At 52.2% G+C, this 22585-nt stretch overlaps 1 protein-coding gene across 1 annotated transcript; it reads left to right on the plus strand.

Moving 5' to 3' along the window:
- The first annotated feature begins 98 nt into the window (after positions 1-98).
- On the plus strand, positions 99-13037 carry GLYCTK (glycerate kinase). Its single transcript, XM_084214363.1, has 5 exons — positions 99-186; positions 8507-8902; positions 9280-9431; positions 11276-11451; positions 12068-13037. Exons 2-5 carry the CDS (start codon positions 8616-8618, stop codon positions 12971-12973), a joined length of 1521 nt encoding a protein of 506 aa, XP_084070489.1. The 5' UTR covers positions 99-186; positions 8507-8615; the 3' UTR covers positions 12974-13037.
- Positions 13038-22585: the final 9548 nt, after the last annotated feature.

The raw sequence follows: 22585 nt of genomic DNA on the forward strand, positions 1-22585 counted from the left end.
CGCGCGGGACACCCTGGGAACGGGGGGTGCTGAGGGGGGGAGTGCGCAGGGGCCGCTGGGACGGGGGAGGGCGGGGTGTCCGGCGGCCATATTGAGTGTGGCAGGAAGAGCAGAAAGGCCTGCGCGCTCCCGGCCCGCCGTGATTGCCAGCATCTATCACCGTCCTCGCCGCTCCCGGGGCCCGAGGTGGGAAGGGGCTGCGCAGGGCAGGGCCGGGCGGCTGTGGAGGGGCCGGGGTTCGTTATCCGCTCTTTACCCACCCGCCCGTCCGTGCCGATTGAGGCGTAGGGGGCCGGGTTGAGGGCATGACGTCATCCCGTAGAACGGGCAATGGCTTCGCGCCGGCGGGAGCGCGTCACTTCCGGTGCGGGGTAGGGCGGGCTGGCGGTGCTGCAGGCCGTGAGGGGACGCGGAGAGCGCGGGACAGCCGCGCCCTGTGCGGGATAGTCCCCGTGTGATGTCGATTTAAGGCGTTTTTCGGAGTTTCTAGTGGAAACTAGAGAGACATGAACTGGTCGGCAGCCGGCTGAACATGAGCCCAGGCGTGCCCGGGTGGCCAAGAGGGCCAGTGGCACCTGGCCTGTATCAGCCATAGTGTGGCCAGCAGGAGCAGGGCACTGGTTGTCTCCCTGCCCTGGGCACTGGTGAGGGCACGCTTTGAGTGCTGCGTCCAGTTCTGGGCCTCGCAGTTCAGGAAGGACATTGAAATAGTGGAGCAGGTCCAGAGAAGGGCAGCAGAGCTGGGGAAGGCTGTGGAGCACCATCATGTGAGGAGCGGCTGAGAGAGCTCTGTGTGTTTACCCTGCGGAAAAGGAGGCTCAGGGGTGCCCGTACGGCTCTCTGCAGCTCCCCAAAAGGCGGTTGTAGCCCGGTGGGGCTTGGCCAGCTAACCACTGGCAGGTCAAGAGGACACAGCCTTAATCTGTGCCTGGGGAGGTTTAGGTTGGCCATCGGGAAGAATTTCTTCACAGCAAGGGTGCTTAGACGCTGGAGTGGGCTGCTCAGGGAGTTGTGAGGTCACTGTCACTGGAGGCGTTCAGGAAAGCCTGGCTGTGGCCATATGGGGTCTGGGTGGCACGGTGGTGCTGGGCCATAGGTTGGACTCGATGTCTCAGGGTTCATTTCCAACACAGGTGATTTTGTGCTGTGCCAGCATCTCGCAGAGCTTGGGCAGGAACAGCCTCGGGGCAGCCCAGCGTGGCCAAGGAGTGTCAGTCAGCTCCCTCTCCTTTGAAATACACTGAGATCACTTTCTCACCCTTCCCCCTTTCAGTCCAGCTATTGCACAGTTTTATTTCCCACAGTTTTATTCCTCTAAAAACTTGTTGGCAATAATACAGCATGACCACAGCTGTAGCACCGTGCTCCTACACCACGTAGGCTCTCAGGTAAAGGTGGGCAGCACACACTTAAGCCTTTGAGCAACACACCGTGGCTTTTGAGGATGCTGCTCCAATACACACACCTTGGAACTGCTTTTTTCTATCACAAAACCTGATGACAGGCTCAGTGTGCATGTTTTTGTGTATTTCTTACCTTAAAAAGCTGCTCTTGGAGTATGAGTAGCTGTGAAAATCTCACCCCATGAAGTTTTCTGCTATTTTAAATTTAGAAACCAGATCTTGTCACTTTAGTCCCCCAGAAACTCACAATCAAAACAAAAAAAAAACCAACTGTAGATGCTGTCCTGAACATTAATTGCATTTCCTCTCAAGGTGTCCAGAATAGAGTTTGATTTTGCTTTTGGATCCTGTTGCCCTCCTGTGGTCAAACCTCAGCAAGTCCAAGGACTGTTAAAGCTCTGCATGTCCTTCAAACGGGCTGAATTATTTTGTGTGCATTTATTTTTGTCTGATTTAGTTAATTGTTTCTTTACTCAGAGTCCTTGCCCTTGCTGTTTGCTTGCTGGAGCTCCTTCTTACATGTTTAATGATCTCATCCTTTCACACTGTGGTGGGTTTGGCTCCTCAGAATGATTTACCTTCTTTACTTTGAAACAAAGTCAAGACTTTCACAGGGGAGTCCAGGGATACCAAAACACGCCCTCATTCCTCCTGAGGGTCTCGGGGTCAGCTGCCCTTTTGTTAGGCCAGTTCAAAACCCACAACTGATTTATTTTCCTGCGATAAGAGCTTTTACAAAAGCTGGGAATGTCGTGCCTCCTGCACACTCTAAATTGCAGGATCAGAGCCTAGATTATCTCCTGCAGGCCCGGAGGTGACTCACCAATAACATCATAAGACAATTTACTTCAAAACACCTACAATACTTAGCTAAGTTTTAGAGTTGTATAACACCGTGGGTTGTTGATTTGATATTTTGTCACTTCCTTTTTATTCTTCTGCCTTTCTTCCTAATCGTTGGAACTTAGTTTGTCAGTTTATACCAAGCTGGAATTTAGCTGGCAGGATAATTGGATCTCCTAGAAAAATGTCATATTAAGTAGGAATTATGGATAATGCCCTTGCAAAATTAGTTAATGGAAAAAATGTTTAATTGCTGCTTGAGTAATATCGATCAAATGCAGTTATTCTACCTATGCATTTCTGTATTAGATATACCATGGAACCTGCAAAACACAGGGACTTGTGCTTGCTCAGCAGCAAAAATTCACACTTCTCCCTGCTGAGTGCCCTGAGGTTTCTGTGGGCCCTGACCTTGAGTTTATCACAGCTCCTCTGGAAGGTGCCTCCATCAGCAGTTCCCCAAACTGAGCGCTCTGTGCTACTCTCCGGGTCACTCATGACGCCGTGGGGCAGCACAAACACCAGCAGAGTCCCTGTGGATTACCAGATGTCGGCTGGACCCCGAGCCACTGCTTTCTGCCCTCTGAGCCCAATGGTCAGGCTGGTTTCCAGCTCTGATTGCCCAGCCCACCCTCCAGCGTGCTTACAGGAATGATGTCAAAAACCTCAGCAAAGTCCAGGCAGTTCACATCTGCTGCTTTCCACATTCCCCACAGCCTCTTGTCTCAGCCCAGAGGGCAGCTGTAATTGTCATCCTGTGACTGATTAAGATTCCTGGCCCTTTCTCCTCTTATGTTATTTCCAGCTGAGGAGCTCATAATTTTCTGCTATTAATCCCAAAGACCATGACCTTGTATTTCGCAGCACTGGATTTCAACCCCTTTCTACTATTCCAGTCCTCAAGGCTCACAGCTTTTCATCTTCTCTAGAATACTGTGATCCTTCCCTGGATTTTAAATGACTCTCATCTTTGATGGCAAGTTGACTCAGAATAGGGAGCTTGAGAAATTACAGCATGAAAGGAAGTAGACTTGGCATGGGTTTGGCTTCAGGGTAGTAGTGTTCTGTGTTGAGCTACAGAAGAATTTTTAGTGAAAATTTTTTCTTCCTTGCAATCCCCAGAGCATGGGAAAATCATTTCCAAAAGGTATATAGGGAGTGAAGGGAGTGTGACCTAGAAAAACTAGTAAGATGCATATGTCAAATCCAGTTAATTTTTTTTTTGCTAATGATACTTATCTATATATATAAAATGCTGAATAGAACACTTATCTTCCCTGTGTTTGGCCTTAAGCCACATTCCCCATCAAAGGCAAAGAGACCCTGTTGACACTTTCCTGGTGAGTAAATCAGTCATGAGAGCAACATATTTCTTTTCCAAGCAACATATAGAAAGCCATGTACTGGAAACTAGGACTCCTGGGTTTCCCAGAGCTCAGCATATTCTTAAAACAAAGGTATCCAGGCTCCATCCTACTTTCTCCCTTGCCTGCCTGGCAAGCCCTCTGGTCTCATCATACTGCTGCTGACTACCCTCATACTTTTTCCCAGTTATGGCTGCAGGAGCACTGAAGTGAGAGGAGGCAAAGGGCCCCTCACCCTCTCCCTGCACACCCACTCATGCACTGGACCCTTCATAGCTGCCCATCCTTGCTGCAGACATTTTCTCTTTTGCCAAATGTGAATGAGGCAGTGCAGTAATTTTATGCAAATCCATGTGCAGATTAAAAAATTAATCAAATTCTGAAATTTTCATTTAAAGAGATTAGTCTTGAAAAATCCCCCATCTAATCCTCCCAGAATAGTCACTTGGAACAAGCCTTCAGTGCGTTGTTTCCCTCCTGGGTTTAGTGCATCTCCTGGAAAATTTTCTTGTAATGCTTTTGGGACCATGTGGAGCAGCAAGCTTGGGTTTGAGCAGGGCTCACCAGGCAAATTAAAGTTGATATATCAAATGATAGAGGAGATGTGTCAGTAAGTGGGAACGAGGGAGTTTAAGGCAGTAAAATCTCCACTTTGTTGTACTTCATAGGTAAATTCCCCTGGTGATGCAGGAGAAATGGAAGCAAGGAGCCTTGGTGAGTCTGTCAGTAATTTACATGCCGAGAGGCCAGAAAAAAGTCACGCAGCAAGAAAAACGAGGAACAAGAGACACTGCTAAAACTTGCTGTGTCTGGGAGTTTACTACTGTAATCTATCTCTTAGAGCTTGAGCTCAAAATTATCCTCCAGCAACTGGGTTTTGATCCAGTGCTATCTCAAAGATTTTCCTAGCCCCTCGGGGATTTTGAAGCTGACCCTGTTCAAGGTGTGCCAGCCACCAGTCCTGGAGGAAATCCAGAGGCATCCTGACAGTATTGAAAGTAAAGTAACCTAGGTCCCTGAAGTTCTCAGTTAAATCATGCATTCTGGCACAGCATCCTCTGATCTCACAGCACCTGAAATGCTCAGGATGTCTGTGTGGTTGGGTTGGCCTGCAATAAGCTCAATTGCTGCAACTTCAAGAAAACCACAAGCCCAAGATGCAAATCCTTGAGCAAATCTCCAACCACAGCACCTGGAACAGCTCAGCTCTGCCCAATGATGGCAGACTGGCCCCTAGAAAGGAGTATTTTTCTAGCTTTCAAGTACCTGCCATGGAGTGAGGTGCTGGCTCATTTTTCTCACTGCATGGGCATGGCCAGCTCATTTGTTCACTGTTTTCTTCCCCAGTGTGCCTCCAAGTTTATGGCTCAGACTCTGCCCTGCTATGTCCATGCTTTTGGTCTCTTGCCACCATCCAATTTACTTGGCAGCTTTACCACATTTCTGCCTCTACTGCTGGATTCTTTCTGTCTCCCTCTGACTTTGGCTCCTTGCCTGCAGAATTGCTTTAATTAAAAAGTTAATGAAAGGTAATGCAAACGAGCGTTTTGCCTGTATTTTATCACAGCCCAGCTCCTTCCCCTCCCTCTTTCCCAGAGAAGGTGAAAATGAGAAGCTGGGGTTTTGCTGTATTATGGTGTGAGAGCTAACAGTGGAAATTTCTACAGGCTTAGGAGGAGCCCTCTGAAGAAAGGGCTTGTAATGGTGTGTGTAGATTATTATAAGTGCGTAGATTATTCATGAATGAAAGCTGAGGAAGTTTTCATTTAAAGGGGATTAATCTAAACCCCTTACAATCCTCCAGCTCTCTTTGGAACAGGCAATTCTTAGCATCATTTTCATCCTAAGCTTAGTACAAACTTACAGGAAACTTTTCAAAAGACTGTCTGTATCCCAACTCCAAATTACCCCAACCAGGGACAAAGGGAAGGTGTGAAACCTGAACCTCCTTGTGCCTGTCACCTTATATCCATATATCTGAAGGGGGCTCATTCATCCTTAAGTGGTTTTCCTGAGAAACTGGGAAACTAAGATTAGTGCATGAAGTAATATGAGTCACATCATCAGCCCCTTCTCCCAGCCCAGATTCCTCACAGCCAGCAGTGGGAAGAGGAAAATGCAGGGATGTGAGGGTGTAATTTCCCCTCGTGCAATATGTAGCAGTTAACAGGCAATTACACCACTTCTAAACCCACCATCCGGGGAGGGAGCATGAGAGCTGCCATTTGGGTTATTTTTCTTTCCACAACTGCCTGTGTTTTGGGGTGATATTCAGTTCTCTTGATCTTGTTTTAAAGCCTTAGTAAAATGAGTAGGAGTTTTATTTTTTTTAATATCTACAGTGGATTTCATAGCACTGATTTATAGCTGTTCCCTGATGACATTTGGTACCCAGTGCCTGAGACTGTATAAATAAATTACATAAAAAGGGATTTGTGGTATCATTAGCAGCACCCCCATTCCAAGGGGAGTCTCTGGTGAGCCTGTGTGTCTAATCAGAGCTGACAAGGAGCAGAGTCACACACTGAGACATGCAAAGCAAATGGATCTGTGCCAAATTCAGCTTTCTGTTGCACTGGCATAAAGTTGGATAACCTCTTGAGTGCAAGGGGGTTTTTTACACTGTATTTATTCTGCCCTTACACCTGTGCTCTGAGATCAGTGTCAGGCAGTGGACCCCAAAATCCTGAGATGCAGTAGAAAGGTGCTTGCTGGCTTCCACAGACTCTGGATCAGGCCTCAATGGTTAAAATATAATCTGAGTTCAGAGTGCAGAAAACAGATTACATGCCTGCTATTGTACTGAAATGCTTTCCAGAGTAAGCATTAGCAGTATGTACACAAGTGCCAGATGAGTTAAGCTGGCATTTAGTTTTTCCACCTCCAGTAGGAGAGGATTGCCTTTAAAGAACTCACGCCTGCTGTGTGGTGTCTGGAGCTGGAGCAGGACGGGGCTGCCAGGAGGGCACGTGTGACAGGAGCCACGGCTGCAGGTCTGCTTGTGCTCAATTTCCCCGGGCTTCAGGGTCAGCGGCGCACAGAAACATCAAGGCAGAGACAAAGCCTGTTAAAAACTTTGGGGCTTTATTTTCTTAAACTCCCCTGGCTCCTTTTAAGCTTTTCTTCTCCAGTCATTCTTGCAAACCCTGTGTTGCAGCTCACACGGGGTGACCTGGGTGTGATGCACCTCTGCTTTGTAGCACCTTCCTCTGATTGCTGTGCCCAGGGCCAGGTGAATCAGAGACCTGCTGGGAGCAGAGATGCTTATCTCAGTTCCTGAGAGGTGCAGGGCTGACTTCACTGCGGTCAGCACAGTTACTCTGGCCCTCACTGAAGTGGGGTCAGTGGTTTAAGAGTCTAGTAATAAAGTGGTCAGGGCACCCTGTCTTTTGTTCTCCTGTCTCCTAGTAGTTGAAAAGCCAGTCCTTCTGACCAGCACCTAAAGGAAGTACACATAGGTAGTTAATGTGCCTCGGCTTTTGGCTTTAAAATCTGTTCTCCTAAGCAATTAATGGTTTATTGCTAGCCTTGTTCTTACGGGTCTTCTCCCACTTCAGTGATTCTTGGGGTTCTTTCTCTGACAAACTTTTGATTCTCTGTATAGCCTTACCTACAAGTCCCTTGTCCCAAGATTTCAGAGTGTTCCAAGTTTCAATGCCTGAGAAGGTGTATAGAGGTTTTCTTTGTAGATCTTTTGGGTCCCTGCAGCAAAATAAGGGCATATTTAGACCCAGAGGAGCTGTTGAAAAGCTTGTCCAGCTTAATGATTAACACCTTGCAATGCTAGGGAGTGTCAGGACAAAGAGACCTCTGGACTCCTGAGCGCTCCTAAAAGAAGCCCTTGCACAAAACACATCCACTTACTTGAGAGAGGATTAACTCTCTCTCAGGGAATTTCAATGGATCTGTGATCAAGTGTGTTGCCCTGGCTGCTTCAGCCTCCTGGCACCCTGCCTTAAATGCCATGAGCAGGAGAGATGCAGATCACAAGGATCTTTGATCCTCAGAAACCAGCAGTGAATTTGCTGCCAGTTGACAGAAGGAAGGAGAAATGCTGGGAGGGAATAGATGTGTGTGTGCTGGCAGGGGCCACCTTTCCTCTGTCAAGACAAGTATCTGCCCTTGAGCAGCTGAGATCTTTTGGTCCATGCACAGATCTGTTGCAGATAATGCTAATGCTCAGTGGAGAGCAGCTCAAATGGGCTTTCACAGACACGGCTTTCACAGACACTTTGCCTGGATATGAAGTCTTATTTGGGCTCTAAATGTGATTTTAATGGATAATGAGGAGTAAAAGAGAAAGGTAAATTAAGCCTTGTGTTAATTTGCTGTTTGGTGAGGAAACCTCATTACTGGTTGCTCTGTGGCCACCAGCAGCAAGGGATGAGGCAGCCAGCAAGGCTGTTGTTTCTCCTCAGTCCGTGTCTGATGCTGCAGGGACACATGGGGCAATGCACAGCCAGAGGATGACATCAGCATTTGGCTAGCATGGGGAAGGGAGTTAATGTAGTGAAAAGCTGTTCCACCCAGACGCCCTGCTCTCTCCAGGACAGAGAGCAGCTTCCACAGTTTGGAAAGGTGTCAAACGCTAAGCAAATAGAAATGATGGCTTGCCAGTAGCAAATCTACAGTGATGGAGAAGCTGGCTGGCAGAGCTCACCTTCCCTGCAGGAGGTGATGAGATTGCAGGGGAATCACAAGCTGACAGATAGTTTGAATGTGACACTGTCCTTCCCTTCCTCCTGCCTGGGGAAAAGTTAGAAAATGCTGCTTGTATGACACCTTAATCTAGGGGAAACAGGAGCTAGAGTTCCACGGTTTGTGTTTTGACCTCTCTGTTCTTTCTGTGACAGCCCTGTCTCTTCTACTAGCAAAAATGTTCACTTTCCCTTGCAGGTTGGAAGCTGCTGGCTGTTTCAGCCCTTGATGCCTTGCCAGTGCTGGCAGGGAGTAGAGAAGCCCACCCCACACCGCAGAGTGGCTCAGCCCCGGCAGCCTGTGCACCATGTCCCTCCGCGAGCACGCACTGTCCCTGTTCCGTGGCGCTCTGGGCACCGTCCGCCCAGCTCCCATGCTGAGGAGGGCTCTGAAGCTCCAGGGAGATGGGTGCCCTCAGCTGCTGGTGAAGGGCCAGGCCTTTCCACTGAAGAGGAACCTGTACCTGGTGGGTTTTGGAAAAGCTGTGCTGGGGATGGCTGCAGCAGCAGAAGAGATCCTGGGAGACCACCTCACACGGGGGATTATCAATGTGCCGCTGGGGATCCAGGAGAGCCTGCAGCGAGCAGGAATGCAGTAAGGATGGTTTCTGGACAATTTTGGGGAGCAGGAAAGAGGGGTGTAGGCTGCCAGATTTTCCCTCTGTGGGATGTTGCTGTGAACACCTTAAGTCCTTTTGAGCTGCCCTTGCTCTGTTGCCCACCCTATCCACCCCACCGCTCTCATCTTCGACCACCGTCACATCCCAGTGACACCAGTGATGCAGCCCACCTCTTGTGCTGGGTGTGCTGCCTCCCTGGCTGTGGGGAAGAGACACTCAGAAAAGGCCATGTGCCTGTCCTGGCCACTCACTGTATGCCACTGGTAGGTACACCAGGCACCTGCAGGTGACAGCCTGGCTGCCTGTGTGGGTGCACAGATCCATGGTGTAATTGCCTCTCTTACCTCACCAGGGAGATGCTGCTGAAGCCACACAGCAGAATCCAGGTCATTGAAGGTGCCAAGAACAACCTCCCAGATGCAGAGGCTCTGAAGGGAGCAATTGCCATCCAGGAGCTGGCTGAGGGTCTGACTGCAGAGGATCTGCTCCTTGTGCTCATCTCAGGTAGTGTGGGGATCCCAGGGAATGGGATCTGCTGAGGGCCCCCAGCTGCCTGCCCACCCCTGACCCTGCAGCAAGGGAGTGCTGTGCTGTGCCAGCCCCTTTAGCACAGACACTTGCACCTCTGATTTTTCCTCTCCCTTCTGCCATCCTTTCTCCAGGCATGCAGCGAGGGAGAGCACAGGTCTTCCTGCTGCTGCAGCGGACACTGCTGCTGCCTCCCAGCACTGGAAAGAGGCTGAGCTGCACAGGCTGGGTCCTGCAGTTGTGCCACCACTGTGAAGTGGCACCTCTGGGCACAGCCTGGCAGCTGTTCCCACCTCTTGGCAAGGAGACACTTTCTTCCTGCCCCCTCCTTACCTTTGGGGATGCAGACTTGGAGAAGCAAGCACTTGGTAGATTTGCATGTTCAGCCTTTGTGCAGGAGCGTGAGTCTGAAAGCTGAGATCTGGCACTGACCTTTCCCAGGGCTTGGCTCCTTCCCAGCCAGTGGAAATGAGGCCTCCAGGTACCACACAGTAAGCTGCATGCCTTGCGGGGGCAGCCCTGCACACCCCCAGGGCCTGGCTGGTGGCCCCCAGGCTGTCCCCAGATCCAGGGCTGTGTAAGAAGATGCAGCAGAGGGATGCAGTGGCATCACCTCATCCTGAGCTCAGTGGGTGTCACAGGGCAAAAGCATGCAGGGGCTTGGAGCAGCTCTGCAGAAAGGCCTTGGTCTCCTCTGCTCGGTGTTTATTCCTCTGTGGATCCTGAAGCCTGATCCAGTACAGAGAGAGCAGTGCCATTAGGCAAACACCCAAGTGACTGGAAGCTAGCTGTGCTTTCTGGGGATTCCCCTGGGCTTCCTCCTGTCTTTTGGCTACAGGGATCTCCAAGAGACTCCTCAGCCCTTCAGGGAGCCTGTACAGGATCTCCCCGTGGCTGTGACTCCCTATGCATGTGCACTCCCACACAGCAGCCGGTCCCCAACTGCTCCTGCCTCTCAGCTAGATCCCTGGCTATTGACTGAAACACAGGCATTTGCATTTGTTTTTCTTGCTCATCATGTTTTATTGATGCTGATTTGTCTCAAACCTCTGAGCAGGCTTTGCATTTTGACAGTAGCATTCAGCTGTACTTCTGTGCACGTTCACTCTGTGCACAGACCTTGCTCTTTTCTCCTCTGTATTTTCAATCCATTCCACTTTTCCATTAGAACCTTGCCTTCTTTTTCACATTTCCAATGCCTGCCTGTATCAGACAGAATTCTCAGCAGTGAAGCTATCACCCTGGACTCAGAGTGTGCTTTGTCCTTTGCATTACTGTCCCCCCTTTTCTTTCCTCCCAGGCCTAGATGAGTGCAATTCAGCAGTTTCCAATCTTGCTGCATCCCTAGCCAGTGTTTTTACACACTGTCCTGAATAAATGGAGCCACCAAAGCAGGCAGTGTCCCCATGTGCACAGCACTGGCTGCTGTGTGAGCTGTGGAGGCCATGCTTCCTGCTCAGCCACCCAGGTAACCCCTGAGTATCAGTGTGAGGACCCAGCTGTAGCCCAGTGCAGAGGTGGGGGTAGGTGCTGTCCCTCTTCTGTCATCCCCACCACACTGCAGGCTTGTGGTGCCCCCATCCAGCCAGGCTCACACTGCCTGGGTGAAGTGTAGCTGACTGCAGAGAGTGCAGGACAGCAGTGATTGAAACCCATTGTTGAAGATGACTGAATTCTCCAGAGATGTTAGCTTAGGTCCCCAACCATCTCTGCCTTCCCTCCAGACACTGGTGAGGGAAGAGAAAAGGCTAAAGCCCTGCTCTCCCTTGTCCTCCTTCTCCTGCTATCCTGATGTCCTTGCCATCTCTTCTGCATCCTAGGGGGTGGATCAGCCCTACTGCCTGCTCCCATCCCTCCCATCCTCCTCGAGGAGAAGGAGAAGCTCACAAAGCTGTTGGCTTTCCGAGGAGCTGCCATACAGGAGCTGAACATTGTCCGGAAGACTCTGTCCGTGCTGAAGGGTGGAGGGCTGGCCCAGCTGGCACATCCTGCACGGGTAACCAACAGAAAGCCCCTGTTTGCCCAGAGATCACCCATCTGCCCTCAAAACACAGGTTTAATCAGCTTGCCAGGTTTTTGTCCATACTGAGTGAACAACTTTGCATACTGTTTTGGGACTCTCTGGCTGAGATTTCACTTTGGACTGAAACTCTCAGGGAGACAGAGCTGGGAGAGTGGGAATTCAGACTTGAGAAACATCAGCCATCCCATCATGCCACTCTGCAGACCCCAGCCCACACCCAGCAGGCACTTCCAAGTGTTGGTGCTTCAGCACAGTGCTTTCAAGGCTGGCTCTGACCCTTGGCTCCCCTGAGGGCTGTTCTCAGCATGTCCCATTGCTGAACTCACACGAGGTTGGGCCTGACAAGTGCAGTGTCACAGGTTACATCTTCCAACATAATAGTCCAGCTTCAAAGGGGACTGTAAATCTGTGGGTTTGAGAAGGGCAAGGTGACACTCACAGGTCCATAAATTAAAAATGGGTGAAGACCTACCCTGTTTCCGTCTGCTTTGATGTGGGGATGGCACTCAGAGCAGTGCTTATGCCAGGGCTCTTTTGTGGTCACCTGTCTTTGCCTCCTACAATAATCTGTGGGCATTTCTTTCCATAGGTGGTGAGTCTCATCCTGTCTGACGTGATAGGTGACCCCCTGGACATCATAGCGAGTGGGCCCACTGCTGCCAGCTCCCACAGTGTCCAAGACTGCCTTCAGATACTCACCAAGTACAACCTGCTGCACAACCTGCCCAAGTCAGTGGAAATGGTCCTCTCCAGCTCTCCCACCAAGCCCACTGCTCCGGAAAACTACTCCCACGTTTCCAACATCATCCTTGGGTCCAACACCCTGGCTTTGGAAGAGGCCAGGCGCCAGGCTGAGGGCCTGGGCTATGCAGCCCTGGTGCTGAGTGCGGCAGTCCAGGGGGAAGTGGGCCGTGTTGCCACTCTGTACTGCCAGCTGATCCAGCTGCTCTGCCTGCGCTTCAGCAGCCCCGGAGAAGGGCCCCTGGGGGACGAGCTGAGGGGCAATCTCCTGCAGCTGGCAGCAGAGCTGCAGATCCCAGGCTTGCACCTGGAGGAGTTTCTACAGGCCCTGCAAGGGTTAGGGCCCGACAGACCAGTCTGCATCCTGGCTGGTGGAGAAACCACGGTCCAGCTCCAAGGAACGGGCAGGGGAGGGAGAAACCAGGAGCTGGCCCTGCGTGTGGGGCTGGGGCTGCACAAGGCCCAGGCCACAGGAGCCAGCAGCCCCCAAGGGAGGTGTGAGATCCTCTTCCTCAGTGGGGGAACAGATGGGCAGGATGGGCCAACGGAGGCAGCAGGAGCCTTCTGCAGCCCAGCGCTGGTGGCTGAGGCACTTCAGGAGGGCCTGGATGTGGAGGCTTTTCTCAGGAACAATGACTCCTACACGTTCTTCAGCCAGTTCCAAGGTGGGCATCACCTCCTGGTGACAGGCTTGACAGGCACCAATGTCATGGACATCCAGGCCATTTTAATTAGAGCCATGGAGAGATCATGAGAGCTCCCTCTGCAGACACCCAGATGCACTTAATTAGGAGCAGGAGTAAATGAAAGCACCAATGCTGTGGACAAATGCAAACTACTTAAATTAGGGCTCGCTGTTGAGGCTGTTAGTGTCATTGACAGAAAGAATCCACTAATTAGACACATGAGTGGACATCCACAGCAAAAACAAGCACTTGTAATTGGTGGGATCAGAGGAAGGTAAGAGGTCACATTGTACACAAGGAAACTGGATTTAAGGCATGTGACTGCTTCAGCTATAGTTAATTTAAGAGATGTAGGGAAGTTGAGGCCATGGCAGGGCTACCATAGAGAGCCCTTGCTGCACTGTTGCACTTCCAGTGCCCCCAGCTAAAGAGCAGCTCAGCTGTGGGGTTTGAGGGGTCCACTGGAGCAAATTACAGTGACTGAAGGATGTAAAAGCTCTAAGAGCAAGGCCTGCTCACCTGAAGCATGGAGGTGTTGGGGGGATGTGGTGGAAGGGGCCCCCCAGCACCTGCTCCACATGCCAGCACAGTGCCCTGCAGCTCTTCCCACACCAGGGTACTGAGATGACAGAGACCCCAGGCCCTGCAGGATGCACACCCAGGAGCGTGGCTAAGATGCATGTTGGCAGAGAAAAGTTCTTGATACTGGCTGGGTGACACAAGCAGTGCACAGTGACAAAGAAGACAACATACCCTCACTGTACAGCGTCAGGATGGGGATGAAAGAAGTGCAGTGACAAGCCAGCTGTGTGGAGTCCTCCTCCAGCCTCCTTCCCTCCACAGTAGCATCTTCCCTGCTGGTCCCTGTTGGGAGAGCCTCTGTGCCAGCAGCATGTATGCTATGAGCTTTCATGGTGTTGTTTTCCAACTGTCTAGAAAACTGTCGTGCATCCAGCCTGAGCCACTGACCTTTCCTCTGCACTGAGGCAGAAGTTGCTGTCATTCTGATTAACTCTGCTAATTCCATAGAACAAAAGACAAGGAAACCTTCGTGCTCAGCTCTCCTGACCCATGCTGCTGAGTTGATCAAAGGGCAGATATGCCAGAGCTGTGCTCTGACAGGGAGCTGCTCCCCCCACATGCAGAGGACACGGTGGTTATCACGTTTTTGTCACCTACTGCAGTGTGGTATGTGGGAGAGCAGAGATGAGCTTGGTTTCCCAGGACATGGAGCTCACAGTGGGGCTGGATTTCAGGAGGGCTTTGCCTGCAGCAACAGGCACACTGACGGTTTGGCTGGATATTCAAAGGGCTTTAGCTCAGCAGCCAGTATGACCCAGCACGTCCAACTCCTTTTGAATATCCGTCTGTTTGTTACAGAGCCTAAGTGGGAGCTGAGCTCCTTTGAAAATCCAGCTCTAATGTAATAGGACACGCTTGACTCAGACTCTTTCCAGACAGACCGACCTACTCCGTGTGGCTGATCTCATCTCGTGACATAAATACACCGTTGTGCCAACACCCTCTGCTGTCTCACTGAACACTCACTTGTTCTGCACCCCACTTCAAGGTGGATCAGAGGGTGGGGTTTTGAGGAGGATGCAAAACCTCCTATTTTGGTTTTGAAGCCAGTATCTAACAAGTAGGGATATCAGCAGGACCATCATGGGGCCTGGTGTCGATGCCAGGCTGGCAGCTGGACTGTCTGGGCTACAGCCCAGGCTCAGAATAAGGCACAACCCTGGGAATTTCAAAACCCCACTCTTGCCCGGTGGTTCAAACTCATCCACGCATCTCATTTGTCCTCAGAGTCTGAAGGTCTTTTGTAACATGCCTGAACTTGCTCACAGTGGCAAACAGCTCCGAGATCTGCTGGGGAAAATCTGCCAAGCGTTACAGAGCTTGCTGTGCCCCCGTAATGTCAGGGGGTGGTTGTGCAGGAGAAGCTGCTTTGTGCCCTGTGTTTTTCTCCAGAGGTTGCTGGCAGGTCGCCTGCTCTGTGCCCAGCAGGGCAGCTCCACAGGGGCACTAACACGGGCAGCCACACAGCCACAAGTGTGGGCTGCAGCCAGGACAGCTGGGTGAAGCTGGCTCCACAGCGTGCTGGGGGCTCCCTGGGCCATTCTGCTGGCTCCACACCGTGCTGGGTGCTCCCTGGGCCATTCTGCTGGCTCCACAGGGTGCTGGGGGCTCCCTGGGCCATTCTGCTGGCTCCACAGGGTGCTGGGGGCTCCCTGGGCCATTCTGCTGGCTCCACAGGGTGCTGGGGGCTCCCTGGGCCATTCTGCTGGCTCCACAGGGTGCTGGGGGGCTCCCTGGGCCATTCTGCTGGCTCCACAGCATGCTGGGGGCTCCCTGGGCCATTCTGCTGGTTCCACAGGGTGCTGGGGGCTCCCTGGGCCATTCTGCTCCAGCAGAATGCAGAGTGACTCCTTTTTGGGCTGGGGTGCCTGGCAGAAGGGCCACTTCAGCAGCAGTCCAGTGTGCCAGCCTGGGCACACTGCCACAGGGCCACCATAAACCCCTGCCCACAGCTCTGCCACACTGGCTGAGCACCATCCTGGACTTCGAGCTGCTGCTTGTGCTGCCTCCCAGCCAATTCCAGAAGACCTTGGGCTAGTGCTGGCTGGCTTCTCCTGGGAAATGCCTACTCCAGGTAGCCCGAGCAGTGTCCTTGCTTCCTGAATGGTGGCTTTTCATAACGATTAAAGAGTGTGTGTTGGGGAGGAGAGAAGTCTAATAAAAGGTCTGTTGAAAGGATAGAGCTGTTTGAAGTGCATTTCCCATCTACCTTTGCTTGGCTGCCATATATGAATTTTTGTTCTTGTTCTTTCTTTCCTAATGAGGAGATAACAGGCCAGGGGGAGGTTCAGCAAGAACACCCAGGCTACAGAAATACTTCTCTGATGCTTCTACCTGGATAACTCAAAGCTCCATTTCCAAGGGGTTGCTTTGGTGGACCCTGTGCAACTTCTGCCTAGGGACAAAAGGAGTGTGCTCAGCCCTCACAGACAAAGCAGCATCTTATTTCTCTGGACAGTGCTCAGCAGGGAATTGTCTGCTATGGTTCCAACCCAAGACCAGCTCCCTCTGACCTGCAGTCCCTTCACACAAAAGGTCAAAAGGCCCCATGCATGAGCCAACATACCTTTGGGCCCCACTGGCCAGGTTTAACAAGATTTGTGAGATAACACAAATCTTAAGACACGAGAGCATCGCTTACCCGCCTGGTAATGATTTGCCTCTGGGCTGGCAGGGCTTGGCAGGAGCAATGACTTTCCCATTGGGAACTCAAGTGAGTCACCACAGCTGAGCAGGGCTTTGCAGCTTGTCCTTGCTGTCCTGGATGGGATATAGGCCTCATGGGAGTAAAGCTGTGCAAATGAAGACACCAGAGTGTGGTGGCTGCAGTCACACCAAGCAACCCCAGCGTGTGGGCTGTGCTGGGACCAGCTCCGTGCCACCCTGGCTCTGGGTGCTTGTGCCTAAGGAGAAAAGTCACACAGAGAGTGAGGACAGTAAGAGACACTGGGGCTTGACGCTCACAGTCCCTTTCCTTTTTATCAGAAAAGCAAAACTTTCTACACCAGCCAGCCTTCAGAAGGGAGTCAGGTGGGTGAAGATGGCCAGCAGCTCCCTGGCCATATCCCTACACATGGCAGGGGACACAGGGACCCTGGGTGGGAAACACGGGCTCAGATGCTGTGTGGGGAGCAGGTGAATAAAGTCTGGGTATGTTCAGGGTTGATTTGCTCTCCTAAGTCGGCAGCTCGTAGCCAAACAGTGCTAACGGCCGGGAGAAGTAACAGCGTTATTAACAGCACGAGCTTCTGGCAGTAAATTAAAAATCTTGGCTGCCGCCCTTGGCTCTGCTCTTGCCTCTTAGAAGACATTAATATCACAGCTCCCCAGCATTCCCATTATCACTTCATTAAGGATCCAATAATGATAAATGTGGATGGTTTTATTTTGCACAGAGCCTGATTAATGGCCAATAATTCACTAGGTGTTAATGGGGCCCTTCCTTTATGGAGGCATTGGAAGGGGCTGCCTTTCATCTCCTCCACAAGCCACAATTTTCACCATTTTTGCTAATGTGACAGATATAACACAAACCTTGAAAGAGTGGCTGAGGCCTCTTGAGAAACCCTGAAGAGCATCGTGCCTGGGGCAGCCCTTGCTGTCGTGGCCATTCCTCAGCATCTTTTTCCTCTTCTTCCTCCCCTGTGCTGCTGGCAGTGCCTGCACGCAGATGCTGCGTATCCCAGGATAGTCGGGGACAAAACCAAAGCAGCAGATTCCCCAGGGATCAGCCCACCAGTGCAGTCACTGGGGCTCTCCACAGCAGATGTGGTGCAGAACCGGGCCCACCCTTGCAAGGGGGTGCAATGCAAGGAGTGGGCTTGTGCTGGCTTCACCCCAAAGCAGCTTGGCACCCCTCACCTGCATCCCAAGAGGGCTGGGGAGCCTGGGATGCAGGATGGAGTCCAGGCTGAGGCCAGCAGTCCTCCTCCAGCACCCTGGGGACAGCTCTGGTGGCTCCTCCGGGGCCGGCTCCCGTGGCACAGGGGCTGCTCTCTGCCGCAGAGCCCGGCGTAGTGCACGGCTTCAATCCCTATATGAAGTGGGATGTATAATCACATAGGAATAAAAAGCCATACAAGACGGCAGGCTGGGAGATGCTCCGTGCTGGAGGACGACGGGACAGTCCCTCTGCCTGGGCTGCCACGGCCCCGCCGGGATGGAGCCGGACCCCAGGGAGCCCCAGGATTCCCCCCAGCCCCTGTATGGGGTGTGTGGGGAGACACAGGAGCCCTGCATCGAACAGAGAAGAGAGGAGATGTGTCAGCCAGGAGAAAGCTTAGGAGGCCCCAGAGCTGCTGCAGTGGGAGCCCCAGGAGGTGTCAGCACTCGCTCCCAGCGCTCCCAGCTAACAAGGGCCTCCCATCCCAACTCCCTGCTAGGAGCTGCGACAGGACTTGCTCTGTGCAACACCCAGACCTCCTCCCCTCTCACAGAGCCCTGCTGGGAGCATCACCCTGCAGAAGCTCCTCCAGCCTGGGATCCCTCTGCTTGTACCACCATTGTCCCCCCCCAGGGCTTTACCAGCCCCACTAAGGCAGTGGGTACCACAACTCTCCAGCACCATCACAAACACCTGGTGAAGGGAGAAAAAGGAGCCAGCCTCCTCCCTGTGGAGTCAGAGCATCCTTCTCCATCTTACCAGGGAGAGGAGGGCCCAGCAGCTGGAGCGAGCAGTCGCAGGGAGCTGTCAGCACCCAGCTGTCAGATCCCAAATCCCCTGGCAGCCCATTAGGAGCAGCTCCTGGCTGCCTGCAGGAGCTCTTGACAGGGGACCAGGCACGAACGTGAACAAGTGTGGATCCTGCTCTAAGGAGGTGGATGTGGGTGGAGGGAAAGCAGGGAGCTGTTCCTCAGTGAACACTCAGAGAGCAGCGCTGGCACAACCCCACATTCAGGGGTGGGGGGCAACCAGGGCAAGCTCCCCTGGGAGCCCACCCAAGCAGTGCTGGGGATGAAGCCAAGTGGTGGCCAGCAGAAAGGGCTGTTTGTGCCACCTCCTCTCCTCCTGCCTTTCTGCTCACATCCCAGCAGCGATTCTGGCATCCACGGGATGGGAGAGCTGGAGCAGTGCCTGGGGCAGGCGAGAATGGGTGGTGGGTGCAGGCTCATGCAGTACAGCCCAGACTGAGAAGGGAAGGGTCTTCTAGCTAAAAGAAAAAACAACCCAAACCAAACAAACAAAAAAAAAACCCAAAACCAAACCAAACAAATTTTAAAAAAACACACCAACACCGCCACTCCCCCTCCCTCCCCCGGCAAAAAAACCTAAACAAAACCCCCCCAACAAAGTACCAATACACTCTCTGGTTGCCACACAGCACCAAAAAACTCTTTTTGCTGGCCCAAGACAGCACAGCCAACCAGCAGCCTCCAGCTGAGCACTGAAGTGTTGTCTGAAGCAGCTCCAGAGGAGCTGAGCTCCCCCAGAACTATCACCCTGGGCTCCCCTTAAGCCAGCAGGAGGAATTTCAAGTCTCGGGCTGCCTTTCCATGCCACAGGGTAGCGCTGAGAACATCAACACTCTTCAAAACTCTCCCCAAAGCCTTCCTCCAGCCCCAGTGCCCTGGTTTCTCCAGGGGCTGGAGCTGTAGAAGGGTGGGCTCTGCACATCATCCCTCGGGGGATGTCCCTGCCCGCGCTGAAAGGTGGATGGGCAGGAGGGCAGGAGTCCTGGGGCAAGGCTCTGCACAGGTGCCCTCCCTGGGCAGTGCAGGCTGAGGGCTGCCAGACCCCAAGGAAGGGGGAATCCATCCACACAGAAGCTTTTTTCAGTGCAAAACCTGGGGGGTTTGGCTTCCCACATCAGTATTTCCAAGGCTGTCGCCAAGAGCTGTGAAGAGGTGAGAGTCAAACCACATCTGTGCCACTTTTTGGGAGGACGGAGAGGTCATTCCCACTGCGGAGGGGGACAGCCCTGGCTTTCCCTCGGCCAGGCTGTGCCACGGAATTTGCCGGATTAGGCACCGTGACTCTTTCAAAAGCACAAATCCCGCAGTCTGAGGGGCTTGGCCCAGCCGAAATCCCCAGCAAAACCCAGACAGGAAGCGAATGGTGCCGGGCATTAGGGCGGCAGGGAGGGGACACCCCCGGGGGACCGCGCCACCGAGGGAACCCAACACCGGCAGGGCAGCGGCGGGTCCGCGATCGCTCCTGAACCGCTCCAAAGCAAGTCAGCAATTACGGGATCGTCAGCCGATGAATTGTAGGAAAAGATGTGTTTGTGAATCACTGCACCCCGGCTGGGTACGAACACTGCCAGCGCTGTATTTGGGAGCAATTACTCTCCCCGAGCATGTGAATCATTAGGTATAATTACCCTAATAAATAAAAGGAAGATAACTCCAGTCTCTAGCCTAATCTAGAACAAGCGATTTTCGAGGAGAGCTGTATGAAATAAAAGCAGGAGCACAAGGCAGAGGGAAAGCAGGGAGAGGAGAGCTTCAAAACCTGGATGTGCTGTTAATCCTCCCCACAGCAACCAAGGCCAGCCAGTAGCAGTGGAGCCTCTCCCACAGGTCCTCACTGGAGTTTGGTGGCAGAGAATTTGCCATTGAGGGCTCAGGTTTGGATGTAGCAGGGATGTCCCTTCCCAAGGCAGCATCCCCCCCCGGAGCACAACTTCTCTTGGCAAAAGTTTCCCTGCTACAAGAATGCAAACAGGTTTTAAAAAAAAAAACCAAACAGATTTATTTTGAAGATGGGGGGGGGGGGGGGGCCGCAGTTACTCAGTCTAATGAAACCATTTTGCTTTTCCCCAGGGAAACAGTGGAATGAAAAAAAAGAAAAAAAACAACAAAACTCTAAGCCCACCCCACTCAAAGTTGACATTTTGAAACGAAGCAGCAATTTTCTTCTCCACTTAAAATGTCATCACAGACTTTTGCTGTAAAAAAAAGCAGCTTTCCCTGAGTGACATTTTGAGGGGAAATGTTGACTTAAAACCAGAAGGAAACCCCTAGTCCGTGCAATGAAATGTTTCGAGCTGAAGTGAGACTCCTTGCAGGGAAATTGATATTTTTTGCAGGAAAAAACAAAAAAACCTCACCCCCAGCTACACATATTTAGTGGTTTGAATTTCCCACGGGAAAAGCCCATCTCAAGAAGGCAAGACTTTGGGAAAGGATGGAGCCACATCACTACCCTGTGGTAGAAAGAAACAGAAAAGAGCATCCCTGATTCTGGGCAAGTTTCCTCAAAAGCTTTGCAAAGCAAAGCAAAAAATCAGCAGTAGTCTGTGTTTGTCCTAGCAGGTGCCAGGCAGGTGGTGCTGGCTCTGTCCTGTCCCTGCAAGATGCCAGTGCAGGAGCTGCTGCTGCCCAGCCCAGCAGTGGGGAAGATGCCAAGGCCAGGGAGTGCTGGACTGGGGAGCCCTGGTGAGCAATAGCAGGGTTTATCCCACAGCCTTTGAGGGGAGAAATTGGATTTAGTCGTGACTCATGGGAATCCTGCTTGTTCCCTAGGGAGAAAGAGGATTGTGGCTCACTCCTGTGCTGGCAAGAGGGGCTGGGCTCTGCCTAGAGATGCTCCAGGAGATGGGGCTGGGCCTGCACTCTCCTGTTAGGTGGGGTTTGACCGGGAACAATCTGTGCTTGGGCTCTCCCTGGGGCCACAGTTATTGCTGCCTGGGTTTTGTTTTTTTTAATAAACCTGTAATATGAGAAGCCTGCCCAGGAGAGCACGGGGATTATTGGCAAATATCAGTTCCCATTTGCCAGGCTTCCAGGAGCTTTAGCCACATGGATTAGCCAGGAACAGAGAGAGGGACACAAAGCACCGGGATGGGACAGAGCAGAACTGACTCCTCTGAACACAGGGCTGCAGCAAGATCCTGCAGACAAGTATCCTCCAGCCTCCAAAGGAGAGGGCTGGGTGGGAAGGGCTGTGGAATCCTAATTAGCTTTTTGATATTAATGAATTGGCACTGAAGCAAACAAGGCAGTAACAGTGCCTGGCACAGCTCCTGCTGCCACATCCCAGTCCCAGCACTGGGCAGCCTGCACGAGGGGGCTTGGTGGCACAGCCAGGGATGTGGGAACCCAAAGAATCAGCAGCAGAGGGGCCACATGCCACTGTGGGACAGGAACTGCCATGGGATGATGGCACAGAGAGGATGCAAAGCATGCAGGATGTGAGGGTACACAGCAGGACATGCCATGGTTTCAGCCACCATCACCAGCACATGCCACCACTTGCACAGGGCCACCTCCCCTGCCACGGACTTTCTGCAAGGCCAAGGCTGAGTCACTTCGTCCCCAGCAGCCCAAGGACAGGGCACCCCATGGACACCAGCTATGCCAACAGGTGCCTGCTGGCTTGGAAGCACAAGGTGTGCAAATAAGGCTTCATGCTGGGCATCTGTGTCTAAGCCCCTTTTTAGGGGCTCCGAAAGCTTTTGGGGCACCCAGCAGGCAAACCAAGAGTCATGGGGTACCAGAGCCAAGGGACCATGCCAGGGGTACTGGGGACATTCTGTTATATTAATGAGAACTATTAATTTTTAAATGCTGCTGGGCAGGGAGGGGAAGGAGCCTCCCTCTTGCTCAGGAACAGTCAGTGACCAACAACTTCTTGTGTCCAAGGCTGACAGCTGCTCAAGGAGGCGAAGGGGCTCCCCACACATCCTCTCCAGCACTCTGGGTGCAAACCTAAGAGCCACCCACCAGCAGCTGCTGAATGCACAACCCAGCCACAGTCCCACCACAAGCCACTCCTGAGCTCAGTGTGATGCCAAAAACAAGCAACACAAGCATTTCTAGGCAGAAGCATCATGTCAGACACAGCTTTTGAGTTCAGCTCACCTCTCCCCTGCCTTTACCAGAAGGTCCAGCAACAAGCCCAGCCTGGGAAGACACAAGGTCTACCCCAATACTTGTCTAACTTAACTCTACTTATCAGCACAGCCCCACAAACAACACCACACCCTCCCCTTTACTGCTTTAACCTCTTATAAACCCTCCTGGAAAGGCAGGAATCACTGTGTGCTGTGCTGAGCCACCAGAAGTTGATTAAGCCCTAATTAATTGCATTAAGGTCAGCCAATGTACTCTGTTGAGGAAGAAAGCCAATAATTAAACTCCACGTGTGGTGTGCTTCT

The sequence above is a fragment of the Fringilla coelebs genome (genome assembly GCF_963513975.1).
Source record: "Fringilla coelebs genome assembly, chromosome: 13".
NCBI lineage: Eukaryota > Metazoa > Chordata > Aves > Passeriformes > Fringillidae > Fringilla > Fringilla coelebs.